The 17,439-nt window shown below is 33.8% G+C and overlaps 1 protein-coding gene across 3 annotated transcripts; it reads right to left on the bottom strand.

Moving 5' to 3' along the window:
- Positions 1 to 3,368: 3,368 nt before the first annotated feature.
- On the bottom strand, positions 3,369 to 17,306 carry Set2 (SET domain containing 2). 3 transcript variants are annotated; one of them, XM_076780582.1, is made up of 15 exons: positions 17,193 to 17,306; positions 16,826 to 16,924; positions 12,076 to 13,592; positions 11,359 to 11,997; positions 11,171 to 11,290; positions 10,962 to 11,090; positions 10,621 to 10,822; positions 10,444 to 10,541; positions 10,188 to 10,353; positions 8,946 to 9,582; positions 8,807 to 8,864; positions 8,202 to 8,563; positions 6,388 to 7,178; positions 5,172 to 5,507; positions 3,369 to 4,276 (listed from the first exon to the last, which is right to left on the bottom strand). In XM_076780582.1, the coding sequence occupies exons 2-15, from the start codon at positions 16,826 to 16,828 to the stop codon at positions 4,121 to 4,123; spliced, it is 5,214 nt and encodes a 1,737-aa protein (XP_076636697.1). In that variant the 5' UTR covers positions 16,829 to 16,924; positions 17,193 to 17,306; the 3' UTR covers positions 3,369 to 4,120. The 3 variants fall into 3 exon arrangements, with proteins under 3 accessions (XP_076636697.1, XP_076636698.1, XP_076636700.1); XM_076780583.1 differs by having other exon boundaries at positions 17,167 to 17,276; XM_076780585.1 differs by lacking the exon at positions 17,193 to 17,306 and adding an exon at positions 17,053 to 17,071.
- Between the last annotated feature and the right edge of the window lie 133 nt (positions 17,307 to 17,439).

Below are 17,439 nucleotides of genomic sequence, written 5' to 3'. Positions count from 1 at the left end.
AGCTACCATATTAATTATTATTATTTTCGTAAATAATTATTAGTACCGAATTAAAAGATTGTATAGATGGCGGGCATTTTTAAATCTTAAGCCATCTAACGTTAGAACGTCCAAGTTTGTCGAGCAATAGTTCGGTCCCTCCACCGCTAGATGGATGGGCGCCAGAATATGATAGATCGAACAATACTCTTTTTTTATTTATTTATCTATTTATTAACAACTAAGCCTCTCTTTGGCTTGTGTATCCCTTTGGTTAGTGCATAAAATTTACATTTTTAATTGCAGCGCCTCAACGTTGGGTTCTTTGACAGGTGTTTGATTTTCAGATCTCTATTGCACCATTCCTTCATAAGGGGTGCAGATTGCATGTGGAGTCCCACAGAATGTGATCCATGGTATCGTTCACCGTATCTACAAATACATTTGGAGCTTGTAATAACGAGGCATCATGCAAGATTGTAGATTTATATATATGAATACGATTTCCCTAGTTTTAATAGTCAATCAATAGAATTCAAGAGTATAACGTTAGTAAACCACTTTAGAACTAGTATTCTAATACTAAAATTAATGATATAATGTCTACATTTTGGCGAAGTCATATTTACTGTTAATTACTTATGCAATTGAGTAAAAGACCAGTTGATGGAAGCGAAACATCTCAATGAGAGTTAGAAATGTAAATAAACATAGAAAATCTGAATAATGTACCACCGGAATTCAATTGTAAGTTTTTACCAAACGAACAAATTTCTATAGAAAATTTAAATCAGTTTCAAAAGTTGGAAAATTTTCAAACTCCGGTAAATGTTTTCAGGGACGCTGTTCAAGAATTAGTTCATTTCTTGGCCGCCACGAGTCTCATTAGCAGCACTTCTCGGGCACGCTTTGTGCTCGAGGCAGTGATGGGCTGTTGTGGGAAGTTTCCCTCGTGGGATTCCTTTCTGCGCATGCGTAAGCTGACGGCACAGCTACCATAGATGTATCTTTAGCGCAAAAAAAGGTGCATGTAAGGGGCCTGTTCGGAATTCCAACATTTTATTAGTGGACACCTTATTTAGTTTAATATTAGCTTAAAGGGTAAGATCACTGTAAAAACCTGAAATAAAGCATTTTCTTGCGATTTTTTTTTTGGATGGAGGGTAATAATATTCAAGAATGTTATTAACCATGTCATTAAGCGTGTAAAAAGAAATATTTATTCAAATATAGTAGCTAGAGAAATACTTAGGCGATCTTTGATAAGTTAATTTTAACATTATTGACAAATGATTGCCCCATGTTTTGTATAAAATTTTGTTCCTTAGTGGGATCCAACGGTACCTTAAATTCTAGTTAAGTGTATACGGCAGTGATCAGCGCTCCAGTGCGCATGATCGAAAATTCCCACGACAGTCCATCACTGCTCGAGAGAATCGCTAGCCGTGTCCCCTACATGATGCGTCAAAACCGATTTTGGGCCTTTGCGCATGATTGACATGCGCACGCATCGATCTTCTGCGTGGCGGCCAAAAACGCGGCAATTCAATCTTGTTCAAATCGACCATAATGCAACGTGTAGTTCAAGATTTAAAAAATCTTTGTGTTTAATGTAATTCGCTCACGTTAATTAATACAAGGCTCAAGCTCATAAACCACTGCAATTAATACAATTGCAAGGGTATTATGTGTCTTGAAATAGCGCATAATTTAGGCAGTTTCTCAAATCTCAATCTTTGCTGGAAATGGCGATCAATAACATCATCTTTTAACGTCAAATTTCCTGGGAATAAATTACGAACTTTTAGAGTTTAAGAATATTGTATAGACCCTTTCAAGGATACCTGTTGCAACTATACTGCCTACAATTAAGATGTTATTAACAAATGTCGAAAGTCGGTAACTGTTCCTTAAGGATTTTGACTTACTATTCCTAAAATCAATTTTATATTCATTTAATATTAATGAACCATAATTTTGATCCTTTGCTCTATTTGATTCTTCGATAGGCGTCCTTGAAAACATACTTGTTAATGAATTTTCCGAAGTTTCAAAATTTTTCAAGTTTTGAAACTGATTTAAATTTTGTATAGACACTTGTATACAACTTCTATATTAATTTACATTTCTAACTCTCATTGAAAAGATGTTTCGCTTCCATCGACTGACCCTTTTCCCAGATGAACGTTATCTCCTTGCAATTGATAAGCATTCTGCAATATCATAAATAATTAACAATAACTTTACCAATATGTAAACACTACATTGTTAATTTTAATCATTCCAGTATTAAAACATTAGTTACAAAATAGTTTACTAACATTATACTCTTGAATTTTATCGGAGCGGTTACGACTATTTAACTGATTAAATTCTGTGTCACAATTTAGGGTTTTCCGTGGACTAACTAGTTCTGCGCCGACGCCTGGTTCTCGAGGCCTAGTAGTTATAAAATCTGAAAATAAAAAAGTATAATTTACGTATCATAAATTATGTTTAATTAAACAGATGTAGCTGTAAATTATTATTTAATAAAAATGCCTTAATCTCAATGTTGTTGATGTAATTGTCTGCAGACACTCGTGGCATAATTTGATTTTGCATCCATGACCTAGGCTGAGAGTACATTAATTAGCAATGATTCATTCTTTACATATCCTTACACCTTCAAGCTGGAAATGAAAGTAAGTACCGTCTTTCTACGAGTGGGGATATAAACACGCTGTTTATATCCCCACTCTTGCTGCTGTCCACTGATTGGCTGTCTTCGTCATAGTTTTCGACCAATCAGCGGACTGCAACAGGAGTGGGGATGTAAACACACTGTGCCTTCTTCTCCTGGAAGAATGGCACTCTATTTCATGCCATAAATATGTATTTATTTTATAATAAAATACTTACTCCAATAGTTCCATGGTTTAACATATCCTATTATGCCTGATTAAAATTCTATTCATGCTGATGAGACATAAATTAATTTTCAGCCAAGGTTACAGTTTCGTTTACTGCTCAACATGAATTGAGCTCGCTCTGTACCTACAAAAATAATTGTAACTGTTTTTTTACATTAAAAATCTTACCTGAACTTGGTGGGCCACTTCAAGTGCCTCATAATAATCCTGCTTTTTCGATACAATTATTTCCTACTTTATTTAAAATTTTCTTTAACCGTTTTGTAGTCTCATATAAGAATTATCTGAAAGCAATGTGAGCTTCCTAAATAATAAATGATTCATGTTGTATTAATTTAGTAAAGTACGTCATTCAATTAATACTATATATATATATGTAATTAATTAGAAAAGAATGAATATATATAATAATATAATATTATTTATGTATGACAAACGTACTAATCTCATTAATACAAGCATAACATAACTTACAATAAAATCAAGAGATTCGATAATTAAATGAAAATACATCGACAGTAAACATAGATTTCTCTTTATTTAAAACCGTACACTGCTTTCAGTTTAAAGATTATGCATCACAGAATTAATTTTTTTTTTTTTGTACCATGTAAAAAGAAATTGTTTCGAATATAGAAAGTATGTTTACGAATGCAAGACTTTTCCCGATTATATTCCTATCCGTTCACTTATCATAAATATCAAAAAATCTCGTAATTGCAACTTACATTTACGAAACGGTTAAAAATTCTTTTACAATATATATATTTACAGTGTTTATGACGTTAATACGATATTTAACAATAAAGTTATAGATTTGAAACCAGTACAAGAGACAGAGAGAGATTTACGCCTAATTTAACTATACAAGATGTACACGTTGTATCGAAACACAAAATGCAATTTGATTAAAGAGATTAACGCGTGAATTATTCCATACTAAACGAAAAATATCGTGTTTATATATAGAATAGATGAATGTAGAAATTTGCTAATTTTCTTTCGATGGCTCCTATTACCAGAATGTTTCTGAAGCATGTACAAATTCGCATATATTACAACAATAATAATTACAAATATATCTACATTTGGGCATTACTTAGGTGTATATATATATATTTAAATAAGAAATATATATATATTTCTTTTTTCTCCTAGGTATATTACAATATTTCATGATAGAAGAATTCGTGTAATAAATAACAATTTCACGTTTATAAGTTAGATAATTAATCTTCGTCTGTACTTTTCTGGTAAACTGCACCGAACTTATTCATATACTTACGTACAAAATCTTTAGCTTTATGCTTAACATTTTCGTTGCACTGCAACTCATCGACGCTTTTGCAATGTTTTAATTCTTTCGCGAGCACAAAATGAGTGAGCTGAAACAAACATTTAACAATTTAATACTCATCAAAGTAAAATTCTTTTTGGGGAAGCTACACATGTGGAACTCAATTTTTAATCGATATTAAACAACATTGTACTATTCATCTAGTATAAGAAAACACTAAAACACTTTCATCGAATAGGTCCAGTTTTCAAGACATAATTGTTTAAACTTTCATACGTAGAATACAACTTAGTTATGTAAAATGTATTAACAAAAAGAGGTCTGCATTATTGTACATATTTTTTCTTTGTATTTTTAACTTATCAACTTGTACTATAATCCAATTTTTCGTTAAGAGTACAATTTTTTTTCTTCAACACTAATAATCATACTCGCCACGATCGATATCTGCTTTATGATAAGTTCAATTTGGTTCAGGGCTAGTATTGACTATCTTGCTCGGTTACATTGTTTAAATGACACAAGCATTTGTTGATTACTCGTCAATTCTCAAATTTATACTGCAAAACGATGAATTAAAAATGCAAAGAAAAAAATATACACGAATGTAAACCTCTTCTTGCTAATGCATTTTACATAACTAAGTTATATTCTACATATGAAAGTCTTTTAGAGTTTTGCTTATGATAGGTGTATACTACAATGTTTGCTTAACACTAGGTACGCGTCAATTTGACGCATTCAGATTCTAAACTTAACGTTATAGGACTCATAAATATTATTTGTTAGCAATTTATGTTGAATTAAATTCATGTAACGATATGGATGTATACTCTAATTAAAAGAAAAAACTGCATTTCAATGTCAACGTAGCAAATTATAATAAAAATATGCGCAATGGGTGTTCGTAAACCTAGTGTTATCGATGAAAAATTGATTTCCACATCTTTATAGATTCTTCTTGTTTGATTTGGTAAACGTACTTTTCTCGCGAGATGCTTGAAATCTTCCGTGTTGGTTATTCTGCCTTGTTTGCAATCGTTTTTTCTGTACGGATTCAAAAAGTGCACCATCACGTTTGCCATGTTCACCCGAAAAGTATCCTTGATCTTCCTCTCGGACATTGTCGACAAATCGGTGGACGGCGACTGCAATTTACTCACACTGTGACGCGAATGCGACTTGGATTTGTTACTTCGACGATGCCTTCGTAGCTTCTCAACGTGTTCCTTGAATTTTGCCCTCTCCTTCTGACGTCGAATCTTCTCCTTGATCCCTTTGTGCGTTTTGTGATCTATGCGATCCTCTTCGCGGCGCGGCTGCAAGATATACAAATATAATATACAGAGTGTCCAGAAATCCTTTGTTAAAAAACGATAAGCATTTAAAGATTTATGTGCAAAATTTTTCTTACAATTTACTGAAGTATTCAAACGCTTATTTTTATAACATTCAACTAATGAAATATATATTTTAACTGAAGCATTTGATGTAATATTATATATATAACACGGTATTAAAACTACATGAATGAAATTAGAGAATACTTTAATAATATAGAGGGTGTTCGGCCACACCTGGGAAAAATTTTAATGAGGGTTTCTAGAGGCCAAAATAAGACGAAAATCAAGAATACCAATTTGTTAATTGAAGCTTCATTAAAAAGTTATTAATGTCTAAAGTTTCACCAGTATTGAATTTTTTTCTCGAAAGTGCGTGGGATTTTGAGGGTATGTCTATTCACCAAAAATGATTGTAATTGACCCCCGCAACCGAAAATAATTTTTCCAGAACGATTTGAAATTTTTGAATTTAATTGTTAATAACTTTTTAACGAAGCCTCCATCAACAAATTGGTATTTTTAACGAAGCTCTACAATGGTCAAACATATAAAAAGGTCATAAAGCAAAATGAAACAATTTTTGCTAGCATCATGAGTTTCGAAAATAATCGAGTACACTCTGCACTCTATGTATCGTCCTTCCACGAGAAGGCACAGTGTGTTTATATCCCCACTCTTGCTTCAGTCCGCTGATTGGCTGTCACCGATCACCGTTTTCGACCAATAATGAGTCAGCAGACAGCAACAGGAGTGGGGATATAAACACGTTGAGCCTTCTTCTCGTGGAAGAATGGTACACGTGTATCCCAAAATACACGTTCAATGTCATAATCTTTAATAATTAAATACAACATACGCTGATAATTCTTTCTTGGACCAATCCCTCTCTTCTCTTCTTGCCCTCTGGAAACAGTCCAGATCCTCCAACGGCGTTACAAACTCCGCTCTTCTTAGTTGCAACGTGCTTAGAACCGTTCAACGATTTCTCCACCAAACTGTTGGCCAAATCCGCTTCTTCGTTCTTTTGTTCCTCATTATTATCCTCTTCTACTTCTTCCTCGTCTTCGTTGGACGAACTAGACTCCTCGCTGGACTCCGAGGACGACGAAGAATCCGGCTGGACACCGATATGGTCCGGCGGTGGAGGCAACCATTGAGACACACGTTCCTTCGCGTGATAGTAATATATTCTACCCTTGCTATCCGTCGCGCTCTTCCATTTCGGAGGTAAATCTATCGGAGGGACTTCCGGTTGCGGTGATTTAAACGTTTTAGCTGGGAACTGCTGATCCGATTGTTTCTCGTGGTCATAGATGGGCTGGGGTGTCTGAATAGCAACGGATGGCGTTCCAGTGTGGACTAAGCTGCTAGATATCGACAACTGGCTCTCTGGATATTGTTGGTGGCAATGGGACATCAAAGAATAAGCCGTCGTTGTTTGATTGAACACTGGAGTTTGACTTAATGTGTAAACCACCGGAGGAACGACAGATGGTATGGTGGTAGTCATTCCAACCGATATCTCTGAGGAAATTGTTGATGGAAGAACGTGAGAGTTCTGTGGCGCTATACCGGGCTGTGAATGACCAGGTACCGATTGTGGGGCGCTTACATACACTGGAGTGCATTGTTGGCTTATCTCTCCCTCTGAAATTTGGAAAATACATAATATAATAGAGTTAGTGGACAAAATTTATTTCATTAGACAGACTGGTAGACATAAGTATACAGTGATAGGCAATTAACACTAGATTTACGGAAGCCGTCAATTTGACAGATGTCAGATCCCATATTTAAAATTGCAGAACGCGTAAATATTATTTTTTAACTTATGTTGAATTTGATTGATGCAATGGCATGAATATATTCTAATCAAAAGAAAAATCGTATTTTAAGGTAATCGTCAACATGAAAGGTATCAATAAAAATATGTGTGATCAAAGTCCGTAAATCTAGTGTTGAGTACCATTCTTCCACGAGACGAAGGCACAGCGTGTTTACATCTCCACTCCTGTTGCAATTCGCTGACTCACAGGCATTGGTCGAAAACGGTGACGAAGATCGGTGAGAGCCAATCAAAGGACAGCAACAGGAGTGGGGATGTAAACACGCTATGCCTCCTTCTGGTGGAGAGACGATACACGAATGTTTATAATTATTAAAAAAATTCTATGCATTGCTAGTTTATCATTTAAATTGACCCCCTCGAGAATATCTTTAAAATCGCTGATGATATTACAAAATGTTTTGGACCAATAGTTCAAGAATTATAACAGTCTAAAGTGAAATAATTTTGTAAATTTTAAGGTATTATAACTCGAACTATTAGGTTAGAGCATAAGTACCGCCCCACTCTTGCTGCAATCCGCTGATTGGCTGTCACCGATCTTCCGTCACCGTTTTCGACCAATAGTGAGTCAGCAGACAGCAACAGGAGTGGGGATGTAAACACGCTGTGCCTTCTTCTTGTGGAAGAATGATACATACCTACTTGTTTATAGAGATTAAAAAACTATATCGAATAGTAAAATTGAAATTATAGAGTTCTAAAAAACGATATATAAAATAGAAACGGTTAGAATTGTATCTAGTTTTGTAACTTCATCAGGATTCATAATTACTTTTTGTATTCAATTAATATGTGAAATAGGTAGAGAAGAAAGGAATAACCTTGAGTAGGATAGTGTTGCCACTGTCCAAGAGACGGATTGTAAAAAACAGGATATCCCGTTTGTGGATCCACCATGGCCGTTGTGTGAGGATCTATACCCAACGCAAGACACCTGGTTTCATGATCCTGCCACGATTCTTGCTGTTGTCGACGCTGTCTCTCTTCTTCTTCTTTGGCAACCTTCAGCGCAAACAATTGTCTTCTTTCGTACTTGGTCATTCTTGGAATCGGGACCAAACTGCTTCTTTCCTCGATCCTTTTGTCCTTCGTTCGAGTGTACTCCGATTCTGGGGACTCTCGTCCGCGTCTTCTGTCTACTCGTTTCTCCGTTTCATTTCTCCCATACCTGTCGGATCTGTGCCTAGGAGAATGATTACAAATTATATTAAACTCCATTTTAATTAAAAACTATAAATGTTTATTGATTATATATCTTTATTAGAGGTGTGTGGGCACCAGAACATCGAAGAAAAGAAACCATGTTATCCTACAGTCATTTGAAAATTGTTAGTTTTCAAGATTATTTTATTTAACACCGAAGAAAATGTAAATGAAATTTTCAGGTACTCCCACACAAACCTCTAGCATTAATCTCCATTTATACCTATCGTAAGACGTTCCTCGTTTCTCTTCTTTTTCCAATTCTTCTCTGTATCCACGATCTAGAATCACCAACAAAATTTGAATTAAAAAAAACTGTTCAACTCGTGTCACAATACATAATAAAAACTAATTATAATTACCTGCTTCACGTTCATGCTCTTTCATTTGCTCAATTCTTTCTTTTTTCGGTATTCGAAATACTTCCTTCAAATTGGACCATTCGGCCAGAAGACTCGAAGCTAATTCAGGAATTAGATTTTGGTCGCCATTATCTACAGATATACAGTTTTCAATATTATTTTCCTGTTTCTCTATATCCACCAAATAAGAGTTTTTCTTTTCGTTAACATCGAAATTAATCTGTAATTCTTCGCAATTAGTTTTTGATTTCCCTTGATCGTCCTCTGGGGAATCACCATTCGGGGAAAAGTATAATCTTTTCGACCATTTTTCTACAACGTCGAAGATCTTGCTGTCCATTAACATAGTCTTGTTGGGAATAGGAAGAGTATTTAGTGTTTTTAAGACTTCTAGACGAAATTGCTGAGCCTCGTCAGAATCGTTGGTTGAAATATCCATAACATAACTCCATATTAAACGAAGACCATGATAGTCTAGGAATAATCGCCTGCAAGGCTGCTCTCCGCTTTGTATTAAGCGTAGAAGACGAGTTCTGTGTTCTAATTCTCTGCTGCGGACCATCAATCGACTTAAAGTTAACGTGTGGGCTCTATTTTTCAAACCACCAGAACACAATTTATCTATCTCTTCTTCCAACTGAAAATAATACAGAAAATTTAATGGAAAAGTTGAGAAAATTTGAGGTTTGTAAATTAAATTCTAATATTTAGAATTGCAAATGTTTCCAGTATTCTATGCAACTGAAAATAATATAATAAATTTAAAAAGTAGAAGTTTCAAATTTCAAGTTTATAAATCAGTAATTCCAACTTTTAGAATTCTAAATGTTTTCGGGATTCTATGCAACTGAAATCAGATAATGAAAATGAGTACAAAGAAAACAGTCTACTATAGAATAGGTTCGATACAAATGTCGAGTATAGTTTTCACTTAATAAGACCTATTTTCTTTGCTCTAGAATTTTCACAATTTCAATTACAATGCTTCTAATAATTATTAGAACTTGGTTGAAACGTTGTTAATCTTTGGATTATTATAACATAGAGAAAAGAAGTATAATAATATTCCTGAAGTTGATGTCTCTAGATCATGCTTTTACCATAAATTATTGAACAAAATTACACTCCCAGTATAAAGTTTCGACCAATGTTCTAATATTTATAAACGGCATAGAATTTAAATATTTATAAATCTTCAATCGAGAGAAGATTAGGGTACGCTATAAATAAGCCTAAGCTTACGTCTTCGTCCTCCATGTAATCAGTTTGCTTCTTTTCTCCCTTCTTCTTTCTCATATCCTTCTCTCGTTTCTCTTTCTTCTCAGTTTTTTCCTTTTCCTCTTCCGGTGTATCGCCTATCCACCCGCGACAATTGGGTGCTTCGCAAAAACATTTCTGTGCTTCTTTACTGAAAATTTCATAAAACAAAATTATTTCGTAGCACAGAAGCCATACAATTTCTACAACCGTAGCTATGTTAAAAAATTATTGTATTTACCCATAACGTTGGAAATGATAGTCGAACGTAATTTCCTCGCCAGCAGCTATAAATTTTTTATTAAAAAAGCCTATTCTCAATTCACCGTTCACCGTCCACTATACAAATTTCAAAATTAACAAATTGCAACAAACTTACGCAGTGTAATTTACTTTAATTCAGTTTCTTTTTACTTACTTTTTGGGTTTCCGAATTTGGATCACAACTGTGATTTATGAATCTTGAAACGTTTCCTTTCATGGTGGCATCGATTATTTGATCTGATTTCAACGCCATGAAGTAGTAATGTCGATTTTTGTCCTTTGAATACTCTTTTGCTCTACGACGAAAGTCTTTGGGATCCACCACTTCTCCCACATACTCCATTATAAACTCCCCTCTAACGATTTCAAATTAATTAATCGATACTAAAATTACTAACTCTTATTTTAATTAAAAAAAAAACCAAAATTTGTCAGGACTCTATCCCAGATTCAGGACCAAAACTATACTTTTCAAAATATTCTCAGAATACTTACGCCAAGAGATCAGCAATGGCCCTTAGACCAAACCCTTTCTTCTCCGTCCTGAATACTTCGCACTTAGCATATTCGCAATTCTGGAATCTTTTATTTGTACATCGATCACCCACCACACATCGAGGTCCACTAAAAATTCCACAAATAATGTTTCTTTAAACATTCCACACTTAATGGTGTTAATAAACATTCCATAACACAAAACGTACCATTCTATCATTAGAAGTCTATTGAGACAATCTTCTCCGCACCCAAGCTCTCCCCTTTCTATTTCTTCCTCTGTCAAGAAGCAATCGCAAACCATTCGTTTCGTTTCCTTATTCGTATATCTAAAAAAAGACCCAATCAATTTATATGTATCAAACTTTTGTAAAACTATCCTTTTCTTATCACTCACCTTTCAGTCAAATACAAATTTTCAGGCAAATACTCAAACTGGCTCAACCGTTCCTCCATTTCTCTATCTTCTATTTCTGGGACCATTGGCAACGAGATCTTTGAACCCACAGTCCTAGGAATTTGAACAGCAATACTATTAACCGGTGTTAATATTTCCTTCATCTGTTCCACTTCTGCACTGGATAGAATGTTTGTGGCCAATGCGGATCCAGATCCAGAGTCAGAGGAGCCAATATCTGTTACTGTTAAACTTCCATTCGCAGACTTCAAACTCGGCAATCCTGATTCAGTTGTGATTGCCACAGTTCCGAAAGAGCCAACTACAGAGGTTGTTCCAAATGCTGCATTTGATCCACCCATTTCTAGCTCACTGGATCTTCGCCACCGTGACTTTACTTTAACAGGTTTACAAGAGTCTGAATCGTAACCCGTAGCATTGCAACCAGTTGCTAGAGGCACAAACGAATCGTATGTATTTCCAGTCTTACTGACGTTGTTCTCTTTATCTGATTGTAGTTCAGCTGCATTCTCTAGTTTCGCATCCTGAGCAATCAAAACACTGTTCTGCACTTTCTCTTGAGTGCTTGACTTTGTAATATCTATATTTGGTTTCGTAACCAAACCGCGACCACGAGATCTACCAAATAGTAAAACAGTTTTTTTAACATACTTATAGAAATTAACAATATTATAGGTAAATAATCATGAGACGTACCTCTGTTTCATCAAACCTATCGATCTTATCCTGCTGCTTCTTCTTACAGCAGAACTATTCGATCCACTCTCTGAACCAGTTGTATCTGTGCTTCCACTGCGGCTCCTGAATTCCACCCTTTTCTCTGTATCATTTGAACTACTGCACTTGCTTTCATACTCCGTAAGTTTACAATTGTTCAATGAAAGCAATGTATCGTTACTGTTTTCGCTGCTGCTAGATAACTTTGTATCCTCTCCATCTATTTTGTTATCCCCTTCGTTATTGCCATACAGTAATTCGATTTGTTGTGACTGAATCTTACGCTGGTTTTCAAGTTTCTTGTCTTGCATGTCTTTCAATTTTGATAAATGACCATCGGAGAAGTCCATTTTATCCTCAATAGGTGAACTTTTGTTTTCTATTGTAGAATCGTTTGGATAGTGCAACCGTTCTATTTTGTCCAATATCGAAGAACTGCTTTCATCGTCTAGGGCCATTGGCATCTCTTTTTCTATGTTAATAGCAATCTGCAATGGAGATGTTACGCTTTCCATGTTGGACAGATCGTTAACCAATTTCTGTATCTCCTTTGACGATTCGCTAATCTGCATGTCTGCCATTTTGTCATCTATTCTGCAAACAGTATCCTCTTTCAATGTGGTTTCTTCAGATTTCTTTACACAGGGAATTTTCCCACTGTCAGACAATGCTTTTTCGTACAAACATAATTCCTCCAAATTAGATTTATCACTTTTGTTAATACAACTCATCTCTGTATCCAAACATGTAGAATTCTCTGTTAAATCTTTTTCTAAATTGCAAATATTCTTCAGCATGGCGCAATATTCCATATTAGTGCTTCTCAAATCAGACTCTATTGCGGCCTCTGTTTCTATCACAGTGAATTCAACAAAGTCTTTTTGTTCTAACGACGAAGAATCGCTTATCACAACCACTTCCTTCGCCTCATGTTCTTCGCCCAAACTTTTATTGTCTTCCTTGACTTCCATCTCTTCACAAATTATTGTCTCTTCGACCACATCTTCGGGCCATATTTCAATCTCATTCGAATCAGGTTCGTTCACTGATTCCTTTGTTGAATTACCAACGACTACCTGCTGGACATCTTCAGGACTCAGTTTTGCGGAGTGCTCAATTATAATGTCTATTCCATCTTGGCTATCGCTCTCACTGGCATCTTTTTTGTATCCAGATGTTGAGTATTCGACCTCTTCATTTATTACCAGAAGATTGGTATTTGAAGCGTTCTTGTGTTTGTTAGATTTCCGCAAACAATTCTGGTTCTTCTTCAGGTTTGTTTGGTTTTGGTACTCTAATGAACTTTTACCACTATCTGTATCATTTTGGTAAGATATTTGTAGAATTTCTCCATTCACTTTCTTCTCTTCCAATTGCTTTTTAGCTATTTGTCTACTAGACTTTCGCACAGGTACATACTTTAGGGATGATTTCACAGATGGTTTCATGTCAGTTTTACGCCTACGAGCCATTTTATTCTCATATATTCTACTTCTCTGAAATAGTTTTAACCAATACAATAGTTACAATAGTATACATTGGAATATATAAAATTAAATAATATGGTAATGAAAAGACAGTTGATATTTAGCTTGCGTAAACAATTCAAATATTGCTGGAATATTATGTTTAAAATTGTGTGAATATTTCCATTCATGCAAAATAATGCATACGCCTTGCTTTAAGTTATAATTGAAAGCAAATTTGTGTAGATACGAAGAAAAGTTACTATTTCTTTCAGCAGTTTTGTATTCCATAAAAAAGAAAGCAATTTAAGAATTAATGCTATATAATTGATTTTCTAGTTTCAATTTCAATAATTATTGCTACAAACTTTTATGAAAATCAAGTTTACTTTATCATCTTGCTATTATGAGATTCTTTTGGAGAAAAAGTTGTATTAAAAATTATTACCAGTTTAAATATTTTTATTCTTCGTTAAAACCATTGGTTAATCCATTAAAACAAAGAATATTGATTTTTTTTAAGCGATTTGTACTTTCTAGATACTATTAAAGTGTTAAAATATTAAGAAACACTTTGTAATAGTTTCTAATGGTAGCTTTGGAATTTTTTTAAATACTTTTGGTATTTTTAAAACTGTGATCTTTGTTTCGTAGGACAAATTGAAACTGAAATTTTCTAAATAATTCAAAATTCTTATAGATTGTAGTAACCTGTAAAGGTAATTGAAAAGGTCGACGAATTCCAGCAAAGCACTGTGTAATTGAAAAATGCTTCCATTAGAAAACGTTTCACAATACTTTTTAGCATTGATTTTAGAATCGCCAGTGATTAGAAAATACATTCACTATTTTTAACACGGATCAAAATGACTTGTTCCATCATTTGTAATAATAACTACCTATTTTTAGTATATCTTACTTTTTAAAATTTGTTATGATTTTTACTGATATACATAGATACATTCCGTGAGCAAAAATGAAATCAAAATGTCTGAAAATACTTTGTTAAGGAATCATAACAAAAATGGTAAAAATATCAATCTCTTGGTTCAATTAAGAATGATACCAGATATGTAATACTTAGGATACGTTTGTGTTTTTATAATATCAAGTCTGTACGACTAAAAATTGTACATTGCACTGCAGACTTAACTTCAGTTTTGTTTTTTGGAGTGGAGTGATCAATCATGGCTTTAACACTAGAATTACTCAAAATTTATATGTACCCACTTCTATCAGAAAGGTCAAAGTGAGTTGTTTTCGAAAGAAACAAGTGTTACGACTCAAATTTGTGTTTTCTCAATAAGCGTTTGCATCCAACTAAATCAAATATATTTTACAAGATGCAACAGTGATGGAAACAAAAGCATGTTGATAAATACGAGTCATATGTTTTTATGAACAAACAAAAACAATGGTAAATATGAAATAAAAATAAGTATCCAACAATCAGTGAAACATAGTAGACAAGTATTTCAACAACTTTTATATAGTGTATAAGTTCTAAAGTATATTTAGCTTTCAAACATAGTATTTAAATTGTACAGAAACTTTATGGAAAACTTCTGAAATTCTAATGAAATCAAAAGTTTACCTAAATTCTGTGTGGAGTCGAAATAATTCCTCTTAGTATCTGTAGGTATACTACGTACGAATTTTATATGTAAAATAGGAAAAAAAAGAAAACTACTTTGTAAAATTAATCATTTACAGTCTATTTCATAAGAGGGTTGGAGCTATACCTAAAAAGCAAGTAAATATTTTGTGAAAATTCTAAAAGGGTTTCAAAGTTTACTTATAATACTACATCACAAGTACTTAATATTCTATGAAATCTCCTTTGCACCGAGTGGAAAAGACAAAACGATATTCATGTTTTAAACTGGCCCACACAGTCACCGGACGCGAACCCCATTGAGAATGTATGGGAAATTCTTAAGATAAGGCTTCAGGGAAAACAAGTATACACACTGAAACAATTAAGCCATCGAATAAGAATGCTTATTATCATTACCAATGGAATATACTGCAAACCTCGTTAAAAGTATGCAAAAATACTGTGAGGCTGTACTGCAAAATAAAGGAGATTTCACACAATATTAAATACTTGCGATGTAGTATTATAAGTAAACTTTGATACCCTTTTTGAATTTTCACAAAATATTTACTTGTTTTTTAGGTATAACTCCAACACTCTTATGAAACAGACTGTATGCCATGAAATAAGAATGCTATGGAGATAATTACCAATGGAATATACTTGAAACTTCGTTAAAAGTATGCAAAAATGCTGTGAAGCTGTACTAAAAAATAAAGGAGATTTCACAGAATATTAAGTACTTGCGATGTAGTATTATAAGTAAACTTTGATATCCTTTTTTAATTTTTACAAAATATTTACTTGCTTTTTAGGTATAGCTCCAACCCTCTTAAGAAACAGACTGTAAATGATTAATTTTACAAAGTAGTTTTCTTTTTTTTCCTATTTTACATATAAAATTCGTATGTAGTATACCTACAGATACTAAGAGGAATTATTTTGACTCCACACAGAATTTAGGTAAACTTTTGATTTCATTAGAATTTCAGAAATTTTCCATAAAGTTTCTGTACAATTTAAATACTATTTTTGAAAGCTAAGTATACTTTAGAACTTATACACTGTATAAAAGTTGTTGAAATACTTGTCTACTATGTTTCACTGATTGTTGGATACTTATTTTTATTTCATATTTACCATTGTTTTTGTTTGTTCATAAAAACATATGACTCGTATTTATCAACATGCTTTTGTTTCCATCACTGTTGCATCTTGTAAAATGTATTTGATTTAGTCAGATGCAAACGCTTATAGAGAAAACACAAATTTGTGTCGTAATACTTGTTTCTTTCGAAAACGACTCACTTTGACCTTTCTGATAGAAGTAGGTGCATGTAAATTGTGAGTAATTTTAGTGTTAAAGCCATGATTGATCACTCCACTCCAAAAAACAAAGCTGAAATTAAGTCTGCAGTGCAATGTACAATTTTTAGTCGTACAGACTTGATATTATAAAAACACAAACTTATCCTAATTATTTCATATCTGGTATTATTCTTAATTGAACCAAGAGAGTGATATTTTTACCATTTTTGTTATGATTCCTTAACAAAGTATTTTTAGACATTTTGATTTCATTTTTGCTCACGGAATGTAATGTCAAATTATGATAAAAAAAACGAGTATATTTTGTATATTGGACAGGATAAAATCAAAGACTCACCATATGCCTCTAAAATGACGTCCTGAGAGTCCGTGGCGACCATCGTTCGAGTTTTACGAACATTTTCTATTGAACGCTTTCGAATATTCCTCGGATTCCCTACAAAAACATGATCGGTAAAATTTATCATAAAAAATCGTCAACGATCGAATTAATCTACCGGGGAATGAAGTTTGAACGTTATTATAAAGTTTGGCGCCCACGAAAATCAATTATGGATTACACACTAGTCGAAGGTTTCGGTTAATAGAGATATCTTTTTCAATCTCGACTCATGTTGAATCCTACGAGATCAGCAACGAAGGTTCTACTGTGATTGATAATTCGTCGAGTTGACTTACGATTTGTTTAGACAAACATTAATCACCTGAACGAACGCATTGCGACGAAGTGTAAAGGATGGTACGATACTCAAACAATGAAGTCCGTATTTCGAGCGCTGTACGCGTTACCACTGAACGTCCCTTATTGTGGCAATACCGACCGCTAATACTCTAGTAATTTCACTGTACAGTTTCGCGTTACGATATATGTACCTAGTTTCAATGTGAACATTCTTGCATCAACTATAGAGCATACAAGCAAGTTTTGAGATACACCGAGTGTAAACAAGA

This window comes from Colletes latitarsis, chromosome 13 (assembly GCF_051014445.1).
Source record: "Colletes latitarsis isolate SP2378_abdomen chromosome 13, iyColLati1, whole genome shotgun sequence".
In the NCBI taxonomy this organism is placed as follows: domain Eukaryota; kingdom Metazoa; phylum Arthropoda; class Insecta; order Hymenoptera; family Colletidae; genus Colletes; species Colletes latitarsis.
This window is presented reverse-complemented; position numbering and strand designations above follow the sequence as displayed.